General features: G+C 60.0%; 5 protein-coding genes across 12 annotated transcripts in view; 4 read left to right on the top strand and 1 right to left on the bottom strand.

The window, feature by feature from the left end:
* The first annotated feature begins 3,290 nt into the window (after positions 1–3,290).
* Positions 3,291–5,406, top strand: LOC104337732 (avidin). Of its 2 annotated transcripts, none has more exons than XM_075410847.1 (5): positions 3,291–3,401; positions 4,259–4,378; positions 4,498–4,708; positions 5,060–5,180; positions 5,262–5,406. In XM_075410847.1, exons 1-5 carry the CDS (start codon positions 3,327–3,329, stop codon positions 5,293–5,295), a joined length of 561 nt encoding a protein of 186 aa, XP_075266962.1. In that variant the 5' UTR covers positions 3,291–3,326; the 3' UTR covers positions 5,296–5,406. The 2 variants fall into 2 exon arrangements, with proteins under 2 accessions (XP_075266962.1, XP_075266961.1); XM_075410846.1 differs by having other exon boundaries at positions 4,495–4,708.
* Positions 5,407–10,377: 4,971 nt separating this feature from the next.
* Positions 10,378–13,614, top strand: LOC104337733 (avidin). 4 transcript variants are annotated; one of them, XR_012761902.1, is made up of 5 exons: positions 10,378–10,471; positions 11,070–11,283; positions 12,126–12,387; positions 12,477–12,633; positions 12,999–13,614. XR_012761902.1 is itself a non-coding variant. In XM_075411044.1 (4 exons), exons 1-4 carry the CDS (start codon positions 10,400–10,402, stop codon positions 12,541–12,543), a joined length of 615 nt encoding a protein of 204 aa, XP_075267159.1. In that variant the 5' UTR covers positions 10,378–10,399; the 3' UTR covers positions 12,544–12,641. The 4 variants fall into 4 exon arrangements, 2 of the variants coding, with proteins under 2 accessions (XP_075267159.1, XP_075267160.1); XM_075411044.1 differs by lacking the exon at positions 12,999–13,614 and having other exon boundaries at positions 12,477–12,641; XM_075411045.1 differs by lacking the exons at positions 12,477–12,633; positions 12,999–13,614 and adding an exon at positions 11,740–11,860 and having other exon boundaries at positions 12,126–12,303.
* A 684-nt stretch (positions 13,615–14,298) lies between these two features.
* Positions 14,299–16,042, top strand: LOC104337659 (avidin). The gene is made up of 4 exons (XM_009943623.2): positions 14,299–14,393; positions 14,912–15,122; positions 15,228–15,360; positions 15,816–16,042. The coding sequence occupies exons 1-4, from the start codon at positions 14,322–14,324 to the stop codon at positions 15,847–15,849; spliced, it is 450 nt and encodes a 149-aa protein (XP_009941925.1). The 5' UTR covers positions 14,299–14,321; the 3' UTR covers positions 15,850–16,042.
* A 2,621-nt stretch (positions 16,043–18,663) lies between these two features.
* CREB3 (cAMP responsive element binding protein 3) lies at positions 18,664–25,625 on the bottom strand. 2 transcript variants are annotated; one of them, XM_075411653.1, is made up of 11 exons: positions 25,413–25,625; positions 23,937–24,074; positions 23,581–23,854; positions 23,261–23,367; positions 22,959–23,051; positions 22,280–22,386; positions 21,672–21,720; positions 20,884–20,952; positions 20,641–20,725; positions 20,421–20,502; positions 20,059–20,194 (listed from the first exon to the last, which is right to left on the bottom strand). In XM_075411653.1, exons 2-11 carry the CDS (start codon positions 24,072–24,074, stop codon positions 20,149–20,151), a joined length of 1,050 nt encoding a protein of 349 aa, XP_075267768.1. In that variant the 5' UTR covers positions 25,413–25,625; the 3' UTR covers positions 20,059–20,148. The 2 variants fall into 2 exon arrangements, with proteins under 2 accessions (XP_075267767.1, XP_075267768.1); XM_075411652.1 differs by lacking the exon at positions 21,672–21,720 and having other exon boundaries at positions 18,664–20,194.
* A 281-nt stretch (positions 25,626–25,906) lies between these two features.
* TLN1 (talin 1) overlaps positions 25,907–27,201 on the top strand; it is a 34,437-nt gene continuing 33,142 nt past the window's right edge. For all 3 annotated transcript variants that reach the window (XM_075446978.1, XM_075446979.1, XM_075446977.1), the window contains exon 1: positions 25,907–25,992. The gene's annotated coding sequence lies outside the window, so the exon portion shown is untranslated. The remainder of the gene's footprint in view (positions 25,993–27,201) is intronic.

Below are 27,201 nucleotides of genomic sequence, written 5' to 3'. Positions count from 1 at the left end.
AGGCTGTCAACACCAGGACAAAGCACATAGCCATTTTCTGTATAAACCTGCTCCCAGGTTCCTTCCTCTGCCCCACAAAATATCTCCCCAGCAAGGGAAAGCTGTCAATGCCAGGGCAAAGCACAAAGCATTATTTGGATTAACACGTTCCCCAGCTCAGCAAAAGTGAAGAGATACAGCAGTGCAGCCAACCAATTCCGCGACACGCACATGAGCTTGTGACTTCATCAGTGCTAGAGCTAGTCTCGTGTCCCTGTTTGGCTACAAAGAAAACTCTTGTGGTTTAGCCTCAGTAGGCAACGAATAACCACGCAGTTGCTCTCTCACTCCTCCCCTCTCCCCAGTGGGATGTGGAAGAGAATGAGAAGGAAAAGGCAAAAGTCCTTGGTTGCGCTAAAAGCAGTTGAACAGAATGGCAAATGGAGAAGAAAATAGCAGCGATAACACTGATAGAAACAATCTACAGCTTGCAAAGTTCTCACCTTCCAGTGCTAATCTTGCTCCTGAGTAACAATTCTCCTTTCTTCAGCCAGCTCCCTGCTTCAATACTGAGCATGACATCCCACGGTACAGAATATTCCATTTGGTTGGCTGGTTTGTGTCAGCCCAACCAGCTTCTTGTGAGAATTAACCCTTTCCTAGCTGAATGCAGGACAGCGATTCTGTGCCATGCTGTGCCGTGCTGGCCATCCTGTGCCATCTGAGGCATCCCAGCGCAGCCGGGTGCGCCCTGCCCATGCTGGGAGTGGGGTGCCCTCCGCCTGCTCCTACATCCCCCCTGTGGCACCTGGATAAACCCTGGCTGTGGACACAGATCAGCCACATGCACTCCTCCTGCCATGGGATGTGGCGGGGGCAGGTCTTTCTGTCTGGGGCCGGTGTCAGGGGTGCCTGTCTGTCTGTCTGGGAGAGGTGGTGGGAGTGCCCTTCTGCCTGCTAAAGGGACACGGCCGGTGTAGTGTCCATCCATCTGTCCAGGCGATGTGGAAGCCACCCATCTGGGCTATGTGGCAGGGAACTCCACCTGTCTGCGCAGGGCATGCGTCGGGGTGTGTCTGTCTGTCTGTCTGTGTATCTGCCAGGGATCAGATGTCTCCAGTTGTTCTGTCTGGAGGCACAGGCTCTGAGTCCCCTCTGCCCCACTTGAACCCCACCAGACTCCGCCATCGCCTTTGTGGGCCAGTGCTTCATGGACGCTGGAGACCTTGTGGCTCCTGCGGGAAGAGGTCCCATCCCGCAGGGACTCCTGGAAAGCCACCAGGTGAGCCCTGAGCCTGTCCTCCCAGCCCGCAGCTCTCCCTCACCTCCGTCTGACATGGCTTCCCCGCAGGGTTGGCACCTCCATCTTCACCCGCATCAAGTGATGGGGATGGGGACCGCAGCTGCCTGCACCCCGCCGTCCCGCCTGCGTCCCCAAGGCTCTCTGCCACCGTGGTCCCAGGCTGGACTCCCACCTGCTCCCAGCATCCTGGCTGGGAAACACACCCTGGCCCTGCCCTGCTTCCCCCCACTGCCTCCCACTGCCTCCCAGCAGCCTGCTGCCAAGGACCCCCCTTCCCAAAGCCTGCTGCCCCTGCACCTGCAGCCGAATAAACCTTTCTCTGCCTGGCAGAAAGCCGGGCCCCGTGTGTCCCTGAGGTGCAAGAAGCCCCTGTATGGCCGTGGATAGGGCGAGGTGGGTGGCTGGCAGTGGCTGGGAGAGGATAGGGTGGTGATTCGGGGTGCTGGGAGGGACAGGGCTGGGGACAAGAGGAGGACAGGAGCTGGGTGATCCCGCTTGTTGGCCATTGTTCTGGGCCTCCGCAGTTGCCTTCTTCTCCTTGTCCCCATCTGGGGCATTGCATAGGCCCAGCAGTGGGTGGCCCTGGGCAGCATCCACGGTGTGGAGCAGCAGGACACCCCACGGCCACAGGTCGGGGTGAAGGTCGTGTGCAGGCGATCCAGCACGCTCACCTGGCCTCATCCTGCATCTCTGCACCCCAGTCTGCCCCATCTTCCCACCGAACTCCGTTTGCGGCTACTGCTGTGGTGGGGGGCTTGGTCCTGGTTGCACATATTGGGAAGGGCTGGGTGCCAGCTCCTGCGGAGGGCACCATGGTCACGAGCTGGGAGCCTGGTCTGCTGGGGTGGTCCAAAGAGCAGGATGGATAGTGGAGGGACCAGGGGAGGGACCTGGGGCTCCAGGGGCAGCTACTGGGTAGACTGAATGATAAAGATGCATCAAACTTTACCAGGACATTAGGAAAGAAAACAAAATGACACGTCACACACAAGGGCACAGTGTCCTTTGCACAGACCCAGACATCACGTGAGCTAATGAATTCATCACTCCAGCAACTCATGAAGTTTCTAACTCACAAGTTCCCTAATCCGTAACGCTCAGCCCTGAAGTTGGGTGCCCCTGAGCGCCCCAGGGAGTGCACCAGTGGACGTGGGACCACCAAGAGCCATGCGGGACCACCGGGCAGTAAGACTTCATTTCTGTCCTTTCAGCACCCCCATGGCTGCAAATACCCTGTGTCTTGGCCTCTCCTAAGCAGGCAGCCCACAGGATGGGTAGGAGGTGATGGTAGCAAGGCAACAGGAGCAGAAACAGAAAGTGAAACCACGGGGTTTACAGGAAGCCAGCACTGACAGTGTCACAGCCACCGCTCCCCAAGCCACTCGCGTCAGCTGCCCCAGACACCCCCCATCCTGGCCCCGCTTCCCCTATGGCCCCGTCCTTGATCCTTCAGCAGCTGTCCTGCTCCCCCCCAGCAACAGCTCGTCCTGGCCTGATCCTACCCCAGCGATCAGTGGCCTTTTGCTCTCGCCTGGTACGTGGGACCACCGCAGTGCCCAGGGGTTTTCCTGTTGCTGTGGGGTCAGGTTCGCTCCCTTTGTCTGCCATATCCCTGGAGGCGCTGCAGATCCCCAGCCATCCCTGCACACACACCCTTCTCCTGCCCTTGCGACTCCCCGTCCTTCTGTCCGTCCCCTGAAGTGGCTGGGGGTCAGTGTGGGGTGCAGGGTCTCCTGCCGGGCAGCAGTGAAGCCCAGACACAGCCCTCGGGTGGTCCAGGGACCCTCAGGCTGGGCCACGTCAGCACGTAGCTCCCGTCAGCCCTGCCTGCATCCCCATCCCCATCCCCATCCCCATTCCCCTCCCCCCCCGCCCCATCCTCGCCCCCACCTCCATCCCCAGCCCCCCGCCCCCCCCTCATCCCCGCCGCTGCCCCGTCCCCGCCCCTCCCTCCGGTACCGCCCGGGGCTTTCCGGGGCCGGGCCGGGCTATAAAGGGGCGGCAGTGCCCGGGGAGCGAGGTTCGGTTTCTGCGCCGCATCCCGATGAGCCGCCGCTTGCTCCGCGCCCTCGCCCCGCTCGCCGGGGTGGCCCTGACCGCGGCCGCGGCGGGGAGAGAGGTGGGAGCGCGGGCACCCGTGGGATGTCACTCGGGGGGGGGGGGCTGCAGCGATCGGGGGGGGGACACACGCGTGGAAGACCCACCCGCGGGGGGAATCCCTGGCAGCGGGAGGATTCCCTGCTCCAAGGGGGGGGATGCTGAAGGGAGGTCCCGCTGAGGGGGGTGCTCCGAGGCAGGGGGATGCTGTGGGGATTGTCCGTGTCCCCAGGCGGGAACACGCGTGCGTATCGCTTCCCTGGTTCGGGGGGGGGGGGGGGGGGGCGTGGGGACCCCCGCCCCCGGGAACTTGCAGGGGAATTCGGGCAGGGGTAACCTGGAGACCCTGCCGCGTGGGGTGGCTTGCCCCTGCCCGGGGAGGTGGAGTGCTGGGGAGGACAGGCGGTGCTCAGAGCAGGGGCCGGAGCCTCGCAGGTGGGATTCTGCAGGGCTCTGGCTGTGCCGCCTCTTTGGCTGTGCAGGAGCCCACCATGAACCTGAGGGCTCTGCCCATCCCAGTGGGTTCCCCACTCACGCCACGCACCAGCTCCAAGCACAGCACACTTTTCCACGGGCACAGGCAGACTTGTCCTGGGATCACACAGCTCACCTGGCAGGGCTGGAGCAGGGGTCCCGCCTGCGTTCCTGTCCACCCGGGGCTGCTGCCTTTAGCTTTTCCTCTTCACCTCTCCCCTTATTCTCAGTTTACCCCAGTGTTTGGCCCTCCTGACATGGCTGAGATGGAAGCCAATTTGTAAATTATGTCTCTTTGTAAATCATGTCTCTTAAAAATGAGTGCCTGAGCACTCCCGGGGCTCTGGAGACACCCTGCTGTGCCTCTGCCCACAGCTTGCCTCTGTGTTCCTTTTCTTTTCCAAGATCCTCTGTCAGGCAGCTGAGATCCCCAGGGGGGAAAAGGCCAGTGCAAAGGAGGAAAAGGCAACCAACACCAAGTTGTGGCCGGGCCGCGAGCAGAAACGGCCAGCAAGAAAGAGCAAGGTGAGTGCTGGCTCCCTGTGGGCATCAGGGGGGTGTGGGCAGGGGGCTCAGCCCACGGGGTAGGGGTAGGAGCTGTGTGCAGGCAGCCCCCGGGGACACGTCTGCTCATCCTCCAGCAGTGCAACCTGACTGGCTGGTGGGAGAACGACCTTGGCTCCAGGATGCTGGTGTCCACAGTGGACAGCCAGGGCAACTTCTCCGGCGAGTACCACACCGCTGTATCAAGCGCCCAGAAACCCATCGAGCCATCCCCCCTCATTGGCTCCCAGCACTTGGATGAGGATGGGCAATGCACCTTCGGCTTCACCGTCAACTGGAAGAAGTTTTCTGGTCGGTAGATGCAGTGGTGGCCGTGCCTGGATGGGGTGGTGGGATGGGGAGGGAGCTCAGGCAGATCCCAGCGCATGTCCCAATCCCTCTGTCCCCTCTCCTGTCCCCAGTCTGTCCTTCCCTGACCTCTCCCCACTCTGGACGGTGTCCACAGACAGCAGGACACCTCCTGAAACACTGCTCAGGCTAGGCAGCATCGAGAGTTGTTTTGACAGCATCTCTGCCACAGTGCATTTCCCCGCAAACATTGGGACCCACCCAGACTCCATGAGCATTAAACCCACCAGCACTTGTGAAGTTCCAAAAGCAGGTGGGGTCTTGCTGGGATGCTAACAGCCACCACTCCCCCAGACTCCACAGCTGTCTTCGTGGGCCAGTGCTTTGCTGGGGACGATGGGGAGGAGGTCCTGCAGACCTCCTGGCTTCTGCGGGAGAAGGTTGACTCCCTGTCCAGCGACTGGAAAGCCACCAGGTGAGCCAAGGGACACCCAGCCCGGCTGGGACCCCTGCACCTCTGCCGATGGCACACTGATGGGCATCTTCTTCCCTACAGGTCTGGCCACAACGTCTTCGTTCGGACAGCCTGAAAGGAGGAGGGAGCAGCCTCTTGCTTCAGCTGGCCTTGGAACACTAGGGGACCCCTCACCAGCATCACCGTGTCCCAGCCTCAGGGCCATTATCAGCTCAGACATCCACAAGAAACAAATAAAGTATTTTGCTTTAAACCCAGTGTTGTGCAGTCTGTGTTCTGGGTAAGCCAGGCTAAAGTATGCCTGTGGGTGCAGGATGGAGCTCTCGCCCCACTGCTCTGGGAAGAGGCTGGCCCCAAGAAGGCCCATTTTCCCACTGAATGGGATGGTGCATCCCCAAAGTGAGCCTCTGACACTAAGCACAGGTCAGTGCTGGCTCTTCCTTTCTTGGTAGCGGGTGAGCGTGATGGCAGGGTATGCTGGGGGATCCTTCTGCACCCCTAAAAGCTGCCTGGGAGCCCCCCAGCTCCGGGACGGCCCTCAGGCAGGCAGGTGCCGGGTCCTGGCTCTGCCCGTGCTCTTGGAGAATGGTGAGAGCTGCTCTCTACCGGCAGCACACTGCCAGTAGCCGCAGCACATCCAGCTCCGAAACTCCTCTTAGGGAAATGTGTGTGATTTACTGGAAAGGGGTTGTCTAGCAAATCCAGCCCCAAAGCCCCGTCTGCTGGACTTTGTGACTTCTGGTAACGGTGCTGCCTGAGTCACTCCTCTCAGCTGAAACAAATGATTTCCAGGAAACTCAGTTCTAGGTCTGAAACTGAAACTTGGTCCCGGAGCTGTCCAGTCCCAAAATAACCATGGATGGTGTCGCACACTCCGTGCTGGCACCCACCTGGGATTTGAGCAGCCTAAAGTCAGGAGTGGGCTGGCAGCGGGCTGCCACCTCCCACTGCTCGCCTGGTGTTGTTGCTGCAAATGTTGTGGGAGAGTTTTGATAACAGTATCTGTGGCTTTAGCAAGTTGTCCGCCTGCTCTGTGTTTTAGCCCGCCCCGTTGCAGACTTGCATGTTGCTTTCGTTTCAGACTTTTCTCCCTTGGGTCCATCTTCCGCTTCTGGAGCGATGCAGCTGTTTCCTGCTTGGTGTGTCCATTGAATTTATCTGGCTTTTTCAGTTCCCTTGAAGCCCTTCTGAGCAGAATGCCTTTACACCACCCCTCTGCTACAGTGTCCTTTGGTCTGTGCAGCCTTTTACCTGCTTTGGAGGAACCTGAAAATTAGGAAAGAATGTGGAGGGATCACAGGAGTCTGCTTTCCCGCTGAAGTGTGGCTGGCTCTGTGGTGGGACATCCTGCTAAGCCTGCAGCCTTACTGCATGCATCCTCCTGACTTTATTGTCGCTTTCATGTCAACATTTCCCCGGAGCAGGGCTCCCTGGAGGCTGTGCAGCAGTCCTGGGACACACCATCAAGGCAGCAGTGCTGACCACCATTTGAGCAGTCTGCAGACCTCTGCAAGCAGCCACGGTGCCGGTGAGAAATGCAACAGGCATGGGCTGGCAGAGCTGTTTGCAAGGCCACTGTCTGTATCAGCAACCAGCAAGGCAGTGATACATCCAGCATCTCAGTTTTGGGGTGGCAGGTGTTAGGACACTGTGTGCCAGGGGTGCCCGCGGGGGTCTGGGGGGGGCTCTGGCTGAAGATGCTTCCCCATGGGCATTGGGCATTCATCAGCACCGGGTTTTACCCAGCTGCAAGACCTGCTCACAGTGCTTTGCACTCTGCTCGTCTCTGCTCCGCCTCTCTGAGCTGCGAACCCAGAACTACTTTGCCCCCTTCCAGCTCAGCTCATCGGCGTAGCAAAGGTGAGTGGCAGGGTCCCCTTCAGCCCCACTGCAGATCTCCCTCTGGGAGGAAAACCAGCCTTTGCTGCTGCATGGCAAGCCTTTGTCACGGGCATTCACACACTGTGAATGCCTTCAGAGGTATCGGGAGCTGGAGGAGGCAGGAGATGCTTGCAATCACAGGCAGCGCATCACTGCTGCCCATCTGTGTTTCACAGGAGCTGACAGGTAGCATATAGGTTAAAAAAAAAGAAAAAAAACTTATTTGGGAGTATCTTGGCATCAGGTCATGCTTACGTAGGGGATCAGTCAGTCATTCTCTGGACAGAGGAGGAGTCTACATTGCAGAGGTCCTTGCAGCAGCACCTCAGGTGAGGTCAGGTGAGACTCCCTAAACCGCTCCTGCTCAGCTGTTGTCCATCTGTTGGCCATGTTTCAGGGTATGCGTGATCCATTGCTACCGCTTATCTCAGCTACATGGGAAACAGCACCTGCATGTCTTAACTGTGTGCAGAAGACTGTCCAACCATTTCTGCGGGTACTGTTCCTGTTGACTATTTACAAATCTCTCAGTGCTGAACATCTCAGTGCCCAGCATTTGTCTCAATCCAGCCGTTGTCCCACCTAAGCAGATGGAGCCAGGGAGTCACCCAGGGACTCTACAGCTTGTTGGTCTGGGTGGGAGTCCAGGCACAGCCTGGTACTCAGCCATGCTGCAGTGATGATGTAAGAATAAACTTGATTTTAAAGCCTCTAACTTCACTTACAAATGAAGTCCCATAGCTTCTGCCACCTCTGCCGTGTCTGCCTGGTCACCACTCCCGCCAGAATCCAGATCTCGACCGCACGCCCTGCTCTGCTCCTCAGCCTCTGTCCCTGGCCCAGCTCTGGCTGCAGCCCTGCTGAGCACAGACTGACATCCTGGGAGGATGGACAGGCTCCTTGGCCAGGTCCCCAGCCCTTCCTGGTGCTGGCTGGGAGCCAGGGCACCCTCCCAGACGCGACCCACCTCCCCAGCCCACAGCTGAGCTCATCACACTTGGCAGTACATCCCCTTGGGTGGACAGGGGACCCACGGTTTTTCCAGCTTCCCCGATGTGGCTCCCGGGGGTGCCTGCTCCTGCCACCCTGCCTATACCCAGGCTGTGCTGCAGCATCAGCACTGAGTCCACTCCACTCCAGTGCATGCTGACCAGGCACCGGATCAATGACCTGAGCTACCAACACTGCCTTGGCAGCCATGAATGGAAAAGGCGACTTTGCCAGCTCCTACCACACGGTCGTGACAGCCACCATGAATGAGATCCAGCTGTCACTGCTGAAGGGGTGCCAGCACTGCATGAACCAGAAGACCCAGCCGACCTTCGGCTTCACCATCAACTAGAGTTGGTGTTTCTTCTTTCCCAGCCTCCCTGTGGTGTCCCCAGAGCTCCCCTGCCCTCCACTGAGATGTCCCTGATCCCCTTCTGCCCTTGCCTGTAGTGTCCTCCATCCTCTGCCTTCCCCTTTGGTGTCTCAAATGGTCCCCCATCTCTGTAGCGTCCCCAGAGCTCCCTGGTGCTCCCTGTGGTGTCCTTGATGGTCCTCTGCCCTCCTGTGGTGTCCCCAGTTCTCCCCCATCCTGAACATCAGAGCTGCATGGCTGGTGGCACCTCCCGGTTCCCAGCTCTGACTCTCGTCCAGACAGGTCCTGCCCAGAACGAGGTGGGGCAGACCTGGACGCAGGCTCAGCTGGGCTCATCCCCCCATGCCCGGTGTATCCCACGCCTGTCTAGTGCCATCCCCCAGGTCCCAGCAGGACAGGAGGTTTAGGAGGGAAACATCACTCACCTGCAAGCAGCCTTTCCCACTCACAAGTTGGCAAGCTCTCTGCCTGAGAGGGAAAGCCCCATCCCAGCGCCCTTTCCCACCTCCCACCCTTTCACGGGCTGCAGACTCCACCACAGCACTTGTGGGCCAGCGCTTCATGGACAAGGGGCAGGAAGGAATTAGTAAGGACCGTGCAGACCACACAAGATGAGGCTGACAGCCTCGGGGATGACTGGAAAGCCAAGGCGTGAACCACAGTCAGAGCAGGGCTGCAGGGCACTCCTCCACCCCTGCTCTGTGCTGGGATGCACACCCATGGGTGCAGCACGGAGCACCCGGGGGGAGCGCTGAGCCCTGGGGGTGGGTGCTGGGGCTGGGAGCCATCTGGGCAGCAGATAAGGGACAGTGGTGCCGGGACCCCAAAGGCTTTTGGAGCAAATCCCAGGGATGGGAGCTGAAAGCATCTACTATAATTTTTTAGTCAAAAACAAAGCGCTATTTGCACATGGGCATTGCCAGATCCTGCTCCGTAGGGAGAAGGAGAGTGGCCCTGCTGGTGCCTTCCAGCCCAGGGCAGGTGTGTCTCTGGAGGATTCTCAAAGCAGATGCTCAGTCCCTGTGCTGGGCAGGGGCCGGAGAGGTCCCTCCTGACCTGGACACAGCCAGGCACCAGCTCTGTTGTCCCCTGCAGAGTTGGCAGCGATACATTCATTCTGTTGGGGAGATACCTTAGAGGAGGTGGCTGTGCCCTGTCCCTGTGCAAGAGGCAGGCAGACCCTGGACACCTGCATGTCCTCAGCACGATCTCATACCATTAGGGATCCCTTGCTAAGGGCTCAGACAGGGCTCTGCCATGGACCCATAGCTTGCCCAGCCTCAAAGTACCATGCATGCGGCATTGCCTCCTAGGAAGTCTGTGCATGGGGACACCAGGCACAGGGCAACCCCTCCCACGGGGACAAGGAAATCTTAATATCTGCGTCTCTTCCAGAAAAACCCTTCTGCACTTACAAGGGGGATTAATTCAAGGGTGCCCAAGCGTTCCCGCTGCAGTGACAGTCACAGTCCCCAGACCTAGGGAAAGCCCAGCACAGCCAGGGGAAAAAACAGCTTAGAAAGAGCAGCAGAAACTTGTAGTGCAGGAGGGGACTACCATGAGGACGAGCTCCTGTGGGCAGACACACCACCCTCCAGTGCAGCAGAGAAGAGCTGGTCGGGCTGTGCTTGCCGCAGTGCTGTGCTTGGATGTCAGCACTGGGACGGTGGCAGTGGGACTGTGTCAGGCTGCGCCCACCGCGACGACTCCATCACAGAGCAAGGAACAGGCTGGCAGAGCTTCCTGGATAGCAGATGTGCAAACCATCCCCGCACCCCCACCTCTCTGCACCGCCGTGCTCATCCCCGCGTTCCTCCAGCACTGCCCAGGTCACGCAGACCTCCTCACCTCGCCTGTCCCGGGCACCCTGCCCTGCCAGCCCGCTGCCCGCGGGGCTCCGGTTACAGCCCTATAAAGAGGGCCAGGGCGCAGGGCCGGGAGGGAGCCGTGCTGGGCACTTCGCAGACCCGTGGCCATGGAGAACGGTGGTTTCACCCTGGTCCTCGCCCTGGCCCTGGTGACGTGTGTCACCCCCACAGAGAGGAAGGTACGGGGACAGGTGGCGGTGGGAACGTGGCGGACACGGCACTGGGATGCAGTGTGGGCAGACAGGGGTTCTCTCTTAAATGCCATTTTAGGCTGGGGCAAGCAGGAGAGCTTTGCAAACACCTAGTCCAGGCAATGGGCAGAGCATCTCCGGGTCACCCTCAGCCACCTTGTACCACCTCCACAAAGCTTTGCTCCCAGAGGGGCACCATGCGCAGGGCATTCCCTCCTACGGGGTCTGTGCCCGGAATCACCATGCGTGGGCCATCCCCTCCCATGGGATATGTGTCCAGGGCACCACGCACGTGGCATCCCTTCCTGCGGGGTCTGTGCCCAGGGGTACGGCGCACCGGGCATCCCCTCCCACGGGGTCCGTGTCTGGGTGTACCACGCATGCTGACGGGCTGGGACGCGCTGGCCCTGCTGCACTGCCCACTCAGCAGCCAGCAGCAGCTGGGGGAGCATTTCTCCAAACTAGGGACAGGGACTGCCGTGCCCCGCAGTCACGCTCGCAGCAAGGCTTGTGGCTCCGGCCGTGGGGAGATGGGAGGGATGGGGTCCTCTGCGGCGGCAGAGGGCCTGTGGCCATGTCCTTTCAGTGCCAGCTCAGCGGGCTATGGAGGAATGAGCAGGACTCGCTGATGGAGATTTCGGCGGTGAGGGACAACGGGGACTTCCACGGGAAATACCTCACTCGGGTCACCCTCGCCGGCGGCTGTGCCCGCGCCTCCCCCCTGAAGGGCGCCCAGCAGCAGCCCGGCGAGGGGGGCTGGCCCACCTTTGCCTTCAGTGTGCGCTGGGACAAGTTCTCCAGTAAGTGCTGGGACACTTGGGGATGGCACCGCGGGGCCACCGGGAGCCGTGCAGGCAGTCAGCAGGGTTTTTCCTCTGCTGGAACGTCTGCTCGGTGACGCTTTGTTGCAGCTAAGCAGAGCGAGGCAGCGGTGCCTGCCTGGCGTGGGGCTAACGGACGGTGCTGGGCTGGCACAGGGCAACCGCTCCTCACCCAGCGTCTTTGCACCCATCCCTGCCGGGCAGCCCAAGGTGCCCACGGTGGGTCCTCACCGCATAAGTGCAGGGGGGGTGCAGTGCTGCAGAGCCCGGCTCGCCCAAGGGGGCCGCTGGGGAAGGGCAGGTCGCCCCGATGTGGGTTGGGTGGGTGCATGGCTGTCGGGGTGGAAACATGGCTGGTAGGACCTCAGGGAAGGGGAAGCAGCCAGCGAGCACAGGTGCTGGCCCCACCGAGACCCCAGCAAGCACTTCCCCCAGACGCCACCACCGCCTTTGCGGGTCAGTGCTTCGTGGACACGGGTGGGAAGGAGACGCTGACCACCATGTGGCTGCTGCGTGAAGCTGTCGGGTCCCTCGAGGAGGACTGGAAAGCCACGAGGTAGTGGGAGGACATGGGGGGCAGCAGCCCCACAGAGGGGCCCTCCCCAGGACCCCTCATGACAAGCTTCCCCCTGGGAGAGTGGACCACCCCTGGGAACCCCCCAGCATGGGTTTGCAGCGGGAATGCCAATGCCTCCTGGCTAAGGGCTTGCCTTGGCCAGGGGCATCCAGCAGCTGCTCGTGGCAAGTTGGGGGGCATTTAGGGACACCCCGAGAGGGTTTTATCTGTGGGTTGTCCCACAGGAACTTTTTGCTTCCTGCAGGGTGGGCAGAAACATCTTCACACGCAAACGCACCCCAAAAGGAAAGATCTTACCAAACTTGTCCCCATCCTGTGAGGACACAGCTTCACCTGCCCCATGACGGCATGCTCTGGCTGCAGCCCGGACCCCCACGGCAAGCAAAAGCAGCCTCTCACATAAAAAGAAATTTCAAAAGGCACGTCAGCTGTGGTCATCTTTTTCAAAAAACTGCCCTCACTCTCCCTCCGCAGCAGCTTCTGTCCCCATGGGTACCCCTGCAGAGGTGAGGGCTCACCACTGCGCTTCCCAGGGACATCTGGACCCGGTTCCCCCATCCAGCTCCCTGGGCTCATTTCCCACCTCATCCTACAGCAACTTCCACCCTGCACCATCACTCCCCACCTGCCTGCTGGTGTCAGACACGGCATCAGCATCCTGAATCCAGATGCCTTCCTTGCGGTGCCTTCTCACCCATCCCCGCCAGATGCCTGTCCAGCCCCAGGACTCCTCATAGGGTTGGGTGATAGAGGTAACGATATCGGTAAACGCAAGATATTGGTGAAGCACTTCCTTCGTGCTGGATGGCACCAGAGCAAAATGTGCACAGTTAAAGTCCCCACCGTGTCCCATCCCACCTCATTCCATCCCACCCCACCCCATCCCATCCCATCCCATCCCATCCCATCCCATCCCATCCCATCCCATCCCATCCCATCCCATCCCATCCCATCCCATCCCATCCCATCCCATCCCATCCCATTCCATCCCATCCTCCTAGGTTACGATCAGGGATTTTACCCTTCCCTGCTGCTACATTTCAGCACTGCCACTCTATCTGCCTCTGTGGACATCTGCCAAGCTTAGTCAGCTCTTTTGACACAAAGTTTTTGGCAGGTCCATGGGTGAAGATGAAGTCTCTTGCGGAAGCGTTGCAAATATAACCCAGCCCCGGGGATGCCAGCACACTAGCTGTACAGTCTGTCAAGCCTGGCCCAGACCCAGTGAGGCCGGTGCATGCTGTCATGACATGGAGCAACGGCTGTCACCTCCCTAAGCACCTCAAACAGGGTGGCTTGTCCCTGCCAAACAGCACAGCTAGGCAGGGGCTGGTGTCAGGCCAAAAGGATGGACTGTGGCATCCAGGGCAAGAGCAAGTGGTCCCCCAGGGGGATTTCTCAGGCCCTTGTGACAAGCTTGTGAGTTCTGGACTGTAAAAGTTGACAAGGAGGAGTGATGTGTTAGGAGAGGGGTGATTTCTGCTTACTCCAGCCTTTCAGGCCATCAAGACCAGAGGGAGAGGTGCTGAGCAGCAGCAGCAGCAGCAGTGGGGTCCTGGGGTGTGCCAGGGCTCATGGTGGGCACTGAGCGGTGCCGACCCCAGGTGGGACCCCACCACCCCTCATACACACACTACAGCCCTGCTGCCATCCAGCCCCCCAGACACTGCTGTCCCTGAAACAGCACTTGTTTATGCAGCTGCATCCCACCTTAATTTTCAGTTGCCCACAGCCCCACGCTTGCTCCAGGCACTGCAAGGAGCAGAGTAGCAGCTCAGGAATGCACTGACAGTGTATGCTCTGTTTTGTACATCTTAAAAGCAGCAAATATAAGTAAGAGGTGCAAATATCAGGCTGGTTAGCATGCTTGGACCCCAACACCTCTCTGTGGTTACTTCTTCTTCTAACTCTTGTACAAGCAAAGGCAGCAAAACGAGCAGCTGGAATCCAGAAGATGCCGGGGAAATGTTATTGCTGCTAAAACAGAAGGCAGGGCGAGCCTTCCCCCCTGTGCCGCTGCAGCGTGCCTCTGACAGGGATGCCCTGGCACCATGCGGGTGACACCCTGGTCAGCCAGTGGCACCAGCGAAGCAGGGAACAGTTAAATGTTTAAACGGGGAATAATTTCCAGCCTGCATGCACAGGAGGCGGATTCCCAAGGGAGGTACTTGATGCTGCTATAACGGCCTTAAAAACAACTCGTGCCCCCACCTCTCTGCACCGCCGTGCTCATCCCCGCGTTCCTCCAGCACTGCCCAGGTCACGCAGACCTCCTCACCTCGCCTGTCCTGTCCCAGGCACCCTGCCACACGGCTACATGCCCGGCGGCTGCCAGCCCGACGCCCACCGTGCCCGCGGGGCTCCGGTTACAGCCCTATAAAGGGGGCCAGGGCGCAGGGCTGGGAGGGAGCCGTGCTGGGCGCTTCGCAGCCCCGCAGCCATGCGGAGCCGTGCTTTCGCCCTGGTCCTCGCCCTGGCCCTGGCGACGTGTGCCACCCCCACAGAGAGGAAGGTACGGGGACGGGTGGCAATGGGGATGCAGTGCTGACACCCCGCTAGACCCCAAGGGCTCGGGCTGCAGTGCTTGGCCGGGAGCCGGGGCTGGGATGCTGGTGGTGGTGGAACCAGCACCACCCAGCACAGGTGAAAGCTGCAGAAAGGCTGGGAGGGAGGGACCACTCCCGCACGGATGCTCCTTGCTGTGGGAATCCATCCAGAGGCAAAAAAAATGGAGCCTTGCTCCAGAGAAACCCCTTTTCCCACCAAGCATGCAGGGAAAGCTTGCACACAGCTTGCTTCAGCGTGGGGAACTCCTGCCTGCTCCCCGGGTGGGAGCAGCAAACAGCCCAGTGCAACGGCTGGGCTGAAGTCAGCACCGCGGCTGCAGCGCCTGTGCAAAGGTGGGGATGTTGGTGGCACCAGCTTCGCACAGGGTCTCCCAGTTCTCAGGCAGAGCCAGGGTGGCAGGGTGGGAGCAGGATGCCCTCCCTGCCTGTCTGGGCACCCCAAACCACAGCACCGGCCTTGCAGTGCATCCTCTCCGGGTCCTGGCGGAGCGACACCGGCTGCCGGATGGTCGTGTCCATCCTCAGCAAGGACGGCAGTTTCTCTGGTTCCTATCTGCCGGGTCCTGCGGCCAGTGACCCCAAAATCCTCACCTCGCCGCTGGAGGGGTCCCAGCAGGACGCAGGACTGGTCCCACAGCCCACCTTCTCCTTCACTGTGCACTGGCGGCTCCGAGGTAGGCAGGAGGGGGCCATTGCCCTGCAGCAGGGACACCAGCAGGACCCAGGGGGCTGGCTTTGTGCCTTGCTACCTCGGCTCATGTCCCCTTGGACTTTTCCAGACTCGGAGACAGCCAGGACGACTGCCTTCCTGGGCCAGTGCTATGTGGGCACCAATGGGGAAGAGACCCTGCACGCCCTGTGGCTCATGAGAGAGGCGGCCGAGAGCCCCGCTGAGGACTGGAAAGCCACCCGGTGAGCACCAGGTCCCAGCCACTTCTACACTGAGCTTTCCTGCACCCTGGGGCGGGAGAGGGGAGAATCCCATGGGATGAGGCACTGTGGCATCAGGAGGGTGAAATGGGTTTGTCACCGGAGACAAGGAGGGGCCAAGGAGCATCCCTGTGACCTGGTCAGCTCCTGCATCCCAGGTGTGCTCCAGGGTGGGTGACACCAGGGTGGGCTCTGGGCCCAGCCAGATCTCCCGGGACTCTCCTTGCACTCTGCCCAGCGAGGAGAGAGCAAGAGATGATGCCAGCACCCAGTGCAGCCTCTGCCACCGAGCACTGAGAGCCCTGGGCATCCCACTCCGCACCCAGCGAGGCAGTGGGGAACACAGTGCCCCGCCTCGGGTTTCCCTTCTGTACTCTCCACCACAGCATAGGTGATCTTGGCTGGGTGAACCACCGGTGACTTGGGGTTTCCTGCAGGATTGGCACCAGTGTTTTCACCCGGATAAAATAACAGCAAGCAGGGAAGTCCAAGAGGCCCAGAAACACAAGACGACGGCGATTCCCCCAGCCGGGCTCTGCCCGCGCTGGCATGCCGCACTTCAGCAGCTCTCAGCCCATGGGTTCATGCTTTCCCAGGCAAGTTCAGCCCAGCGGGAAGGCTGGGCGCCGGGCGCAGAATAAAGGGTTCCTGTGGGGATGCAGAACTTGGCTCTGATTTCTGCCCTGCCTCAAACCAGGGGAGTTCGTCTTGCCCCACAGCTGCCCTCCCATGCGGAGGCTTAGTGCAGCATCGCCGAGGGCAGAAGGGTCTCTGGGGATGCAACTTTGCGTCTGCAAAGCTACTGCTGTGGGTAACTTGGCCCCCAGGGTCCCTCCCAAATGTGCGTGGGGGTGCAGGGCAGAACGGGCTGTGTGCAGGCAGTGGGATCAGCGTCGGTGGGATGCCGCGGGCAGCACGTCCCAGGGCTGCAGGGTGGGCTCCAGCAGAACCTTCCCATTGCGAGCAGAGCGGAGGAAGTTTCTTGTGCGCTCAAATGCTCAGGGCGGCTGCAAATGGCTTTTGCAGAACCGGCAGCCTCCCGTTCCCAGACCCGGCGGATGTGCGGCAGCGTCCGGCTTCCAACCACCCCAGGGGTGGGGAAAGCTCCCAAACAGTCCCTCCCAAGGGAGACCACTCAGCATGGCCGTGTCCCCTGAGCAATGCACACCTGGGGGTCTCCAGACAAGCCCCCGCTGCACTGTGCGTGGCCAGGGAAAGGGAAAAGGGGAAGGACGCATCTGGCACCGGCTGGGCTTTTTTCCGGCATCCCAGCCCAACATCTCTGCTTTCTGCCTCAGGCACCTTGCTAAAGTGGTCCCGGTACAACTGGCTCCCTCGGGGGTTCAGCAGCCCCGGGGCTGAGGTGCCCGGTTTTGGGAGCTGGGGGAAGGCAGTGGCTCCATCACTGTATTTCCAGCCGCTCTTCTAACCAGGCGTTCAGATTTCTGCTAGTTTTTCTGTTTCCACCAACAGCCAGCAGCTGGTGCTAGTGGATAAAAATAGGAAGGATGCTGACACAGGGCTTAGGTTTCCCTTAAAAAAGGAGTGTGTGTCTGACTTCTGCTAATGACTGAAATTCCCACTCCTCCGAGAAACCCTGATTCCTTTAAAAAGAAATGAAAACTCGATTGCTTTAAAGCCACGAACAGGAGGTGTTTTGTACCGGCCACGCAGCCCAAGCCCTCATGAGGGGGGCCATGTGCGTGTTCAAGCAGTGCCGACGCGCACGCAGCCTGCACTCCGATCCCTGCAGCGTGCGCGGGAAATACAAGCCATGGAGGGTCCGCAGCGAGGAGGAGGGTGGCAGAAATACCAGGCTCCTCCTGTCCCTCTGCCTGATGGAAAGAAAGTGAGAGCCTCCTTGGCCAAAGGAGTCATTCCGGGCATTTTTGTCATCGCTGCCCTTTAACCCAAGGCGTGAGGCCCAGGATGGGCTTCCTTCCTCTTGCTGGCTCAGAGATACTCGCTGTGGGACCAGCACGAGAACACAGAAAGCAATGAAAAAGAGCAGCCCTGGGGCAGCATGGGCTGAGACAGCGGAGCAGCCACCCCCAAAGCCCCCGGCGCGGACAGGTCCCCAGCGCAGCACCAGGACCAGCTCTGGGGTCTGACACGTCCCAGCCTCTGCCACAAGCTTTCCGCATGGCGGGGCCGCGCTGGCTGCGCCCGGCAGCGGGACCTCGTGTCGGGCTGTGTTTAATGAGGAGCCCGCTGAGCTCGCCTGGCTCCCTGCCCGCTCTCAGAGCCATCTCCCCTCCGACACTCGGCCAAGCACGCCAGACCACTGTGGAGCGTGGGGCTGACCCCATCGCCCCCGGACAGACACCGGCTCCGGTGGCTGCTTCCTGCTTTGCTGGCAGCACCACCGCATTTTATTTGGGATGAGTCATACAATATCGACTGGTGCTGGGGCAGGGACTGCAGGTGACATCAGTGGCATTACACACCCAGCCCCTGAACTGCGAAAAATGAAAGCAAAGCAAGGACGGGCTCCTAGACCCTCCTGCCACCGCACACGGCTCCTGGGTGGAAGAGTCCGGTGGTTCCCTGGGGATGCTCGCAGGCTGCCGGCCCCGGGCAGGGCAGAGCTGCGACCCGATCCCGTTACGACGCCCTGAGACTGGGGCCGTGGGAGAGCCACCCTCTGCCTCCGCAGCCAGAGACACAATGTCCAATTCTATACCTCATTCGCCTGCACAAGGACCGTCTGCTGCCTGCGCCCACCGCCTCGCTGGGCTCCCGTGGCCGCAGACCCCGCAGCCTGAGCTCAGGGTCTCCCGCTGCCTCACGCGGACCCAGTGATCCCACCCAAACCCAGGTCCCAGCCCCGATTTAGCAACCACAGCCCTTCCCGCGGCCCCCGGCCGGGGGGACGGGGCTGTTGCACCACCCTGGCTCTGCTCCGCTTCCTGCGATTGTGCAGCTCCCCGTTACGAAAGCAGCGGTGGGGGACGACGCCGGCTCCTCGTGCTTCCGACCAGGGACGCTGCTCGCTTCTGCGGCGCGGGTGCACGCAGGTCACACATGGGCGCCGGGTGCTCACGGCACCCACTTGTCTCCAAAAGCGGTTCAAGAGCGTTTTCGCACCCTTGAAGTGGGGGGTGAGAGCAGAGCAACGGCGCAGCGAGCTCGCAGCGTGCCTCAACAGGCCCTTCTGCACAGCCGCAGCCACAGGAAGGGAAGGCAGCGCGCGTTCCCCTTCGTTAGGGTGCGAGAGCAATCACCCCCCAGCCTCCCCCCTGGGTTCCTCACACAGCGCAGCCCTCACAGAGGACACAGTTACACACCATCAGTATTTATTTACATGTTATTAATAGGGAAATTATTAATCATTATCCTGATCGAGTTGAAGATGTCCCTGCTCACTGCAGGGGGGTTGGACCAGATGGCCTTTAAAGGTCCCTTCCAACCCAAACCATTCTCTACGATTCTACGCAATGTTCTGAAGCAGGACGAGGAGGGATGCTCAGCAAGTACCACTAAGCTGCACCCCAGGAAAGACACCGCTCACCAGCTCAAAGTGTTTCTGCGCAGCCGTGAGGAGCAACCAGAGCCATCTGCCTGCATCACTGGCCCGTGCAGCAAAGCTCGGGCACACAAGGACACAGTTCTGAAACTGCCCTGTGGCCAGGAAAGCCTTCAGCAGAGCAAGCAGCTCTGCTGCTCCCTGCTCCACACCCCGTCAGCAGCCTGGCTCGAGGCATGCCTTCTCCCCGAGGCCCAGAAGCCCCGCTCCCAGGGCTGTGGGATGACAGACTCCATCCCTACGGAAGGGAAGCAGCACCCACGGCTCGGGAAGGACTCCACATTACCTTCTCCAGCCAGGCCAGGAGCAGTGCCCTTGGCTCAAAGGCCGGCAGGAACAGGCGACACACAGGGTCTGTCGCAATGGCAGAACCACTCCCTGCGAGAGCACTGAAGGTCAGCTCGCTATCTCACACCTAGAAATCAGGCAACGCTGCAGGATTAATGGGAAGGGAAAAGGGACAGACGCTTGCGGCCACCAGACACGGTTAAGAGTGTAGAACTCAGCCTGTTCACCTCCACCCGGGCAGGGAAGGAGCAGGGCAGCAGCCTCCATCACCAACTGCATCCTGCCCGACCAAGTACAGGCATCTCATGCTCGACTGCTTTCATCCTCCACGCCGCAGCCCATCCCTGCGAGCCACGGCACGCGCTCCGGGCTGCGGGCCATGTCGGCAGCCACCGCAAAGTTCCCAGAGCTTCCTACCCCATCTCAGATAGAGCCCTGCTATAGACACAGATATAGATATACAGAGGAAAGCGTTAGAAAGAGTCAACCCCAAAATGATTCCTCCCTAGGAAACCTTCTGAGCTGCTAGCCATCAGGAGAGTATTCAGAAGCATCTGCTTTGATAAGACTATCTGTTCACGCAGCTCTGTGTGCCCCTGTCCAGCGGGCGCTCACCATCACCCTGGGAGGCAGGAGGCGGCAGCGGTCACATCTCATCAGCACGGTGCTGCTGAATGACAACTCTGGCAGTGTGTTCCACCCACTCCTGCCTCTTGGCTTTCCACGTCACCGCTGCCTGCAAAGGCTCGCTCTGTGAGCAAGGCTCCGGAGGCTGGGAAGGCCCCAGCTGGGAGCCCGCTGACACCAGAGGGTCAGAGGATGAGCTGCTGTTGAAGGATTCGGGATCGGGGCTGGGTGGACTCTGCCCCTCTTTGCAGGATTGATTGAGGCTGCCCAACAGCGAGGGGTCCTCAGGTTCTGGGCTGAACCCCTCCAGCGCAGCTTCCTCCCGCACATCAGGTGCTACCTGGTTTGGGAACTCGCGGATCTGCCGTGACAGCACTGCAAGAGAGTGGAGCCAGCCCTGTCATTCCCAGCCCCTCACCGTCCTGCTCAGAGCACATGGGCCAACAGAGCCCGCGAGAGGGGAACAAACTGTTCATCTCGGACCCCAGGCACGGGGCTGCTGGGCTGGAGGCATCCGAGCTCAGGCTGTCTCCGAGGAAGATGCCCTGCCCCGGCGGGCAGCACTTCACCTGGAACCACACCTCAGCCCCCAGGCACTCACCTCTGAGCTCCAGCTGTGGCTCTTCGCTTCCAAACAAACACATGCTGGGGGAGAGAATGAAGCAGAAGGACAGAACCACGACCTGGAAAGAGAAAGAGGATCAGCACAGACCTCAGCAAAGGACGTGGACAGGCATCACCAGCCGCAACAAACACCTTTCTCCCAAACCTAAAAGGACAGCACAGACGCCTTCACAGACACCGGGGCTGAAGCCACTCACCATGGTGCAGGTTTTTGCTGCGGCAGTTTTGGTGGTGGACTGTCTCACCAAGGCCTGCAGTTTCCGCAACTGCTCGAGCAGCGACCTGCAAGAGAGCAGGCAACGCAGGTTAACACAGCGGCTGAGCCACGAGCTGCATGCTCCTCTCCTCCCCGCTTCGCAGCCAAGGACAGGCCACAATCTCAAGAAGAGGAACAGTCTTCCCCACCACATCTCCCGCTGTGTCCAACAACGAGAACTCACATGTTCTCCTTCTGCAGCAGCTGCACCTTCTTCTCCAGCTCGTGGTTCTGAGCTGTGCAGACAGCCACCCTTCCCGGCAAAGATGAGCAGCACGGAGAAAGAACAGAGAGGTTTTGTCAGTCAGCAGCAGGGACTTCACCAGAGTCTCCCCTCGAGTAATTAGCCACCACCTCTGGCTGGCTGGGGCAGACAAAATTTCTCCTGGGGTCTACCTGGCACCACATGGAGCAAAGCCCAGAGCGTGACATCTCACACCAGGTTCGGGGAGGGGCGAGCCCTGCCCAGTCCCGCAGAGAAGCACTAATCCCCAAGGATGCTTGCTCCTAGCAGCACACCAGTCCAGCAGACCCACGTCAGGCTGCGTTAGCCTGACCTGGAGAACACTCTGCAGCTGGCCGGCTGGCACCTGGCTTGAAATGAGCAAGCTCTGGGCTATCTCCAAGTATAAGACAGCAGTGCAGGCCATGCCCCGAGCCTCTGAGGAGAGCTGCTGCCCCACAGGGTCAGCCTCAGCTTCTGCCCAGGGTGGTAAGACCCCAGCAGCAGCACAGCACAGCTGCTTGTGACCGGTACCCCCTGCTCCCACCCCCGGCAACGCGGTCAGCATTTTACGAGGCAAGCAGCCGTTCTCTGTGACCCAGCGCATCGCGCATTCGTTCCCTTCCCCTCGTTATCAGGCCATGAAGGTCCTGTGCACCAACCAAGCAGACAAATCGAATAGACTTCTTCTTCCCCTCCCTATCGGCCTCAAGGCTCCTGGGCGCCAGGCTGGTTACTCCCTTCCTTACCGGCCTTGAAGGTCCCAGGCACCCGGCCAGGCCAGTGTTGTTGACGACCCTGTCACAGAGCAGGGAAGCGTAACAGCACACAGAGCACTGTCCACAAAATCAAGCCATTACAAGTCCTAAGGGGGAAACTGGAGCAGAGCTGCTGCTGGACAGTGAAACCCAGGACCACCCCGGCCAGGGACACCTCCACCACAGTCTGCTCCCTCCCAAAACTGATGGAGTGGCTCCCATTCCTTTCTATCACTTTTGAGTCTAGATTGAGATCGTTGTATTGATACAGCAAACCATGTATTAAGATCCAACCTGATCTACAGAGGATCCAGATGATTAGAAATCTTAATTTAAGTTGCATTAGAATCTAGGTGATTAGAAGTTACAACTTAGCTTGTGTTATAAACTCTGTATTGCGCTGCTTGTAGATCATACTACATTGATTCTGCTTGTAGAAATCCCGTACCATTCTAATCCGTGCTATACTAATCATATTATGTTAAGAACATTAAGCTTCAATTGATGGTATGATTTAGCATTATCATCATTCTGCAAGGCACCCCTATAAGAACCTGCCTGTCCCCTCAGCGTCAAGCAACACTGCTGTGTGCCTGTACCTGTTTTCCAAGCCATCCACATAGATCTTCTTCCTGTGACGACTATCCTGGGCTGACTGTTTGTTCCGGATCTTTCGACGCACTTTCTTCAGAAGCTGCTCTTCAGCCTGCAAGGGTCATCTCTCATTAGCAGCAAACCCAGGGCGCTGGCAATCCAGCCCTCACAAACCCCGTGTACATCTCTGCGCTCAGACTGCGTGCTTTTGTCCTCTGTCGCTCTCACACCACCGAACGAGCCGCAGTGGCTGCAAGGCAAACTCCAGCCTGCTGATGAGGCCAGCAGCTTCTCTGTGTAGCAAGGGTGAGGCACACCTAAGGGAGACGAAAAGCACGCAGCTTACAAGCCACCAGGCAAGGAGGCAAAAATAGACTGGAGGCACTTGCGGTGTAACTGCCTTCCTGCAAGCAGTGATGAGAAGGGAGAGCACTGACAGCAGCCAGGTCTCACTGCTCTTTGTATATACATCATCAGCAAAGCAAAGGCTGCTGTGCACGTGGACACCCCCAAGCCTCGAAAGGAGAAGCACACCAAGCCCTGCCACACACTGCCCTGAACACAGCACCTGGGCACCAATGCTCTCGTCAAAGAACCATCCTGTGTTTTCGAATCCCTACTCTGGGTGAGGCGTTTGAGCGGTCCAAGTCCATTTGGGAGTGACAGGCTGTAGCAAGGACTCACTTTGGTCAGCGGCAGACACGTTGGTAACGAAACACCTTCTTTCTCCAGGAGCTGCTTCTCCTCCTCTGTCAGGACCAGCTCTGGGAAGTCGGCCTAGGAAAGAGCAAAAATATGCCCACTTGAGAATGCAAAGCAAAGGGAGAACACCCCAGGGCAGACAGGGCATACGGAAAGCACACAGAACAGGGATCAGCTCTTCCAAAGCAGCATCATGCCTTCCTCAGAAATATCCACCACAGGAGCCCAGGCAGGAGAGAAGGGGAGAAGCAAAGGCTGGGGTCCACAGGCATGGTAGTCAGTACCTGCACGATGGCTTCAGGCACAAGCTGAGGTTCGGCATCCACAGCAACAGGGAAATCAGAGCTCTGTTCCAGTGCCTCGGTTGTGCCATCGAAACCCATCCATGTCCCTGGTGAAGGAAAGGAGTGTCGAGTGCTGGGCCTCAGTGAGGCAGCACCTGACCAGCCAGATTTGAGTAGCATGAAACCACAATTTTACAGCAGCAGAAAGCCACTAAATTCGGCTCTCTCCATCACTGCCTGGCACCGATCCAAAAAACCCCAATGTGGGACTGCTTTTCTGCCTGTACCCAGGACAGAAAGAGCCCATACACATCACTCACCAAGGTCAATGGAAACATCTCCTTCTGCCTTTTCAGACTTCACGCTCTCTGGCACGGGGCAGTCCTGATGGAGGGAATAGTTGTGATCAACCTGCACAATGTCTGAGCTCCGAGGACTGCCGACAAAGTCGCTGGCGGGGCTATGGGACAGATGCTGATCCTCAGAAACGCCACTGTCACTCTCAGCAGGTGAATAATCCTGCAGTGTGCCCGGCTGGTCCTCAGAGGTGCTCAGCAGGGAGCTGATGAAGTCATCCACCTCCTCGTTGAGGAGCTGCAGAGAAAAAGCTTTTACTCAGCAGGAAGCCAGACCTCCCGAACCACAACCCAGCAGAGATTCCTCCCAAAGAACTCACCTCAGACTCTAGCAGGCCCCAGTCATCCAGCAGATTGTTCTCCTCCCATGGGATTTCAGGGCAGGGAGTATCATCCTTCAGGAGGAATTCAAGCAGGTCCTCATCTGTCAGGGCAGTCAGGTCCTCTGGGCACGACATCTGAGCAGGACATCCAAAATGAGCACAGGCACTGGGGCAGACACCAGCACCCCTTTGAGATGTCCCTCAGCCCCAAAGTCTCCCCGTGCAACGGCAACAGCAGCCAGGGCCCTGCAGCAACGACCAGCCTGATTCGAAGATCCGGTAGGAAAAACCTACCAGTACCATGTATTCTGTTGGGCAGGTATTCTTCACTGCGGCGCCGGGCACACGGGGGATTTTCCCTCTAAACATGCGCGCCAGACACCCTGTTACTTCAGGTTAAATACAATCACACATGTAAATATTCATTATATTTCTAAGAACTACTTAGGGTAGTTAGAGAACTAATGAGCATATGTAAATATCTTTCACGCGTGTCTGTTAGCATCTTTGGGTGGTCTTCGGGGGTCCCAAGATGAGGGCCCATCCTCCTCATCATGGTGTTCACTGATTGACCTCTGTTTCTGTGCAAACTCAGTTCCAGGATCACGTATATCGTGTCCTTCAGGTTGTTTGGCTCTGGTCTTGTTGCTCTCTTGGTGCCTCCTTATCTCTGTAGCTTGGCACATTTGCCCTCCCAAGGCCGAGCTGTCTGGAGTGGAATTATTTAGGAGTCTCTTTTATCCCACAATTATCCCAATTATTTGCTGAGAACCAAGACCACTTTAGTTTCACTTAATTATTTTGTCTAACGACTAAGTGATAGCTGGTGCCCACGTCCTTCCACTACATTCCTTAATGAGAAAACAGGGATTAGTGTAACAGTTACATCATCAGAGCACTATGCATGCAGGAACACAAGTTACAGTACTAAAGACTGCTAAAAACTAGAAAATATTAAGGCTCTTTTGTTACAGTTTCACGTTTCTCACAATCCCCTCTATCAAGCCCACGAGTACTCCCCCAGCAAGGACATCACACCAGCGCTGGCGGCCCCATGACACCAGTTTCCCCACCACACTACTGAGACCCAGCCACAGGAGCCCTGCTCCACTCAGAAGCTGCAGGAAGGAGAGCGGTGGAAGGGCCCCAGACTTCTCGCCGTGGAGAGCACGCAAGACCTCGCCGTTCCACCGAAACCCAGAGGAGCCGTACCTGTACCCCCGGCGTGCGACAATTAATTGGCAATTGAACGAGAATGAAACGGCAATCGAATTGCGATTAAGCAGTAATAGCCTGCTAATTAAACAGCGATTTGAAAATTATTTAAATGATGATTTAAACGACAACGCAGGCGGCGGTCAAACCCTCTACCTCTCCCCACGCCTCTATTAATTACGCTAATAGCTGGACACGCACACACGAGTGCCGCCAGCACGCCACACGCCTTCGGGCCGAGCGCAAGCCGCTGCTCACCTCGCCGCCGGTACCGGACGCCGGGTCGGGGGTCCCTCAGCCGCGACGAAGAACGGCGAGAGGCTTCGCTGCCGAAGGCGGGGATCCCCGCCACGCCACGCACGCTCTCCGCTCCCGCCGCACCGGCAGTGACGCTGGCCCCGCCTCCCAGCGAGCCTCGCGCGCCCGCCGGCCCCGCCCCTCCCAGTGGGAGCGCGCGGCGGGGCGGGCGTGGCCGCGGGGTTTGGCGGGGGGGGGGGGGAGGGGGTGTTGTGGCCGTGGGCGCCAGTGGGGAGCGCGGACCCCGGTGCCGCGTCGGGCCGTGCCGCGCCGAGGCCCGAGGGTGCGGGCGGTGCGCGGCGCCGGTGCGCGGAGCCGTGCCGGGCCGCGGGGCAGCGGGCAGCACCCGGGTGCGGGGCGGGCGGCCGGGCGTTGGGACCCGGGGCAGCGCGGGGCGCCGGGCCGGGCCGGGCCGCCCGGCGGCGCTGGGTGCCGCGGCGCATGCGCAGCGGGGGGCGGCGGGCGGGAAGCGGGCGGTGCCGCCCCGCTCCGCTCCGCACAGCCTCGGCGGGGCCGCCGCGCTGCTCCTGCCCGCGCACAGGTACGGGGACTGGGACGGGGACGCGCCGGTAACCGGGGACGGGAGGGACGACGAAACACGGGGGCCCGGTGACCGGCAGCGCCCTGGCTACCGGGGGGTCCCGGAAACGGATGTCGCGGGGGGAGCTCCCCCCCCAACCACCACTCCCCGCGTACCGGGGGGTCGGGGGGGAGCAGCGAGGCTCCGGTAACGGGGACGCTGCTCCCACCGGGGCTGCGGTGACCCGGGGGTCGGTCACGCCTTGGCCGGGCCCTGGGGGCTCGCCCCGTTCCCCCCCGGGGCTGGCGGCACCCCGGCACCGGGGGATCCCGGGGCGGCAGGGCCACGGACGCCGGGCCCGGCCCCGTTGATCCCTGCCCTGAAACAGCCGCCGCCACCGCCTCAGGCCTCGGCCCGCAGCCTCCGCTCGCCAGTCCCGAGGCTCTCGGGGGGGGGATCCCCGGGGACCGAGCCGGGGCGGGGGGAGGGGGCTCGGAGCTGGCGGAGCTTCCCCCACCCCGCCCGTTCGCGGGGGGGGAAGCGGGTGGGAAGGGAATCTCCGGTTTTGGGTGGGGACGGCGGGGGGGTGGGGGCCGGGGAGGTCACCCCCGGGCGCTGGGGTGGGTGCCGCGGGGCAGGACCGACCCCCGCCGGGGAGAGGCCGGTGGGTCCCCTGCCAGGTCCCCCCGGCCCTTCGAGTGTGCCGGCAGGATGTCTACATGCTTCTGCTGTGGCTTCATCGCTGCTCTCAGACCCATATTTGGTAGAAATAATTGTTTACTCCCTTCTCCTCTCTCCCCTGTGCCTCGCTGCTCGGGAGGGGAGGGGACATATTTTTGGGATCTATGGCTTGCCCGGAGCCCGCGGGTTGCCCGGTAAAGGGTCCGAAAACCCCCACCGCAGACCGTGGGGTGAAACCCCCTCCCCCAGGCGCTAAACGAGCAGGCGACGGTGCGTGGTGAGCTTGGTGCATCCCTTGGTGCTCCCCCAGCAGATCTGGGGGAGTGGGAAGCCTGGGGAAGGGGGAGCAGGGACCTGCAGGGCACCCTGCTTTTTGGAGCTGAGCTTTGCCAGCTGCTGGGCAGAGAGATGCCCCCCAAAACCCAGCCACGCTCTCCTCTCGCTCTCCCCTAGCCGGTGGCATGGCGGTGGGCGAGCCGCTTGCCCTGGGAAGCACGGGTGCCTGTGTCGGGGCACTTGGTGGTCTCCAGAGGCCATGAGAGCACCTGC

Source organism: Opisthocomus hoazin, chromosome Z (genome assembly GCF_030867145.1).
Source record: "Opisthocomus hoazin isolate bOpiHoa1 chromosome Z, bOpiHoa1.hap1, whole genome shotgun sequence".
In the NCBI taxonomy this organism is placed as follows: Eukaryota; Metazoa; Chordata; class Aves; order Opisthocomiformes; family Opisthocomidae; genus Opisthocomus; species Opisthocomus hoazin.
This window is presented reverse-complemented; position numbering and strand designations above follow the sequence as displayed.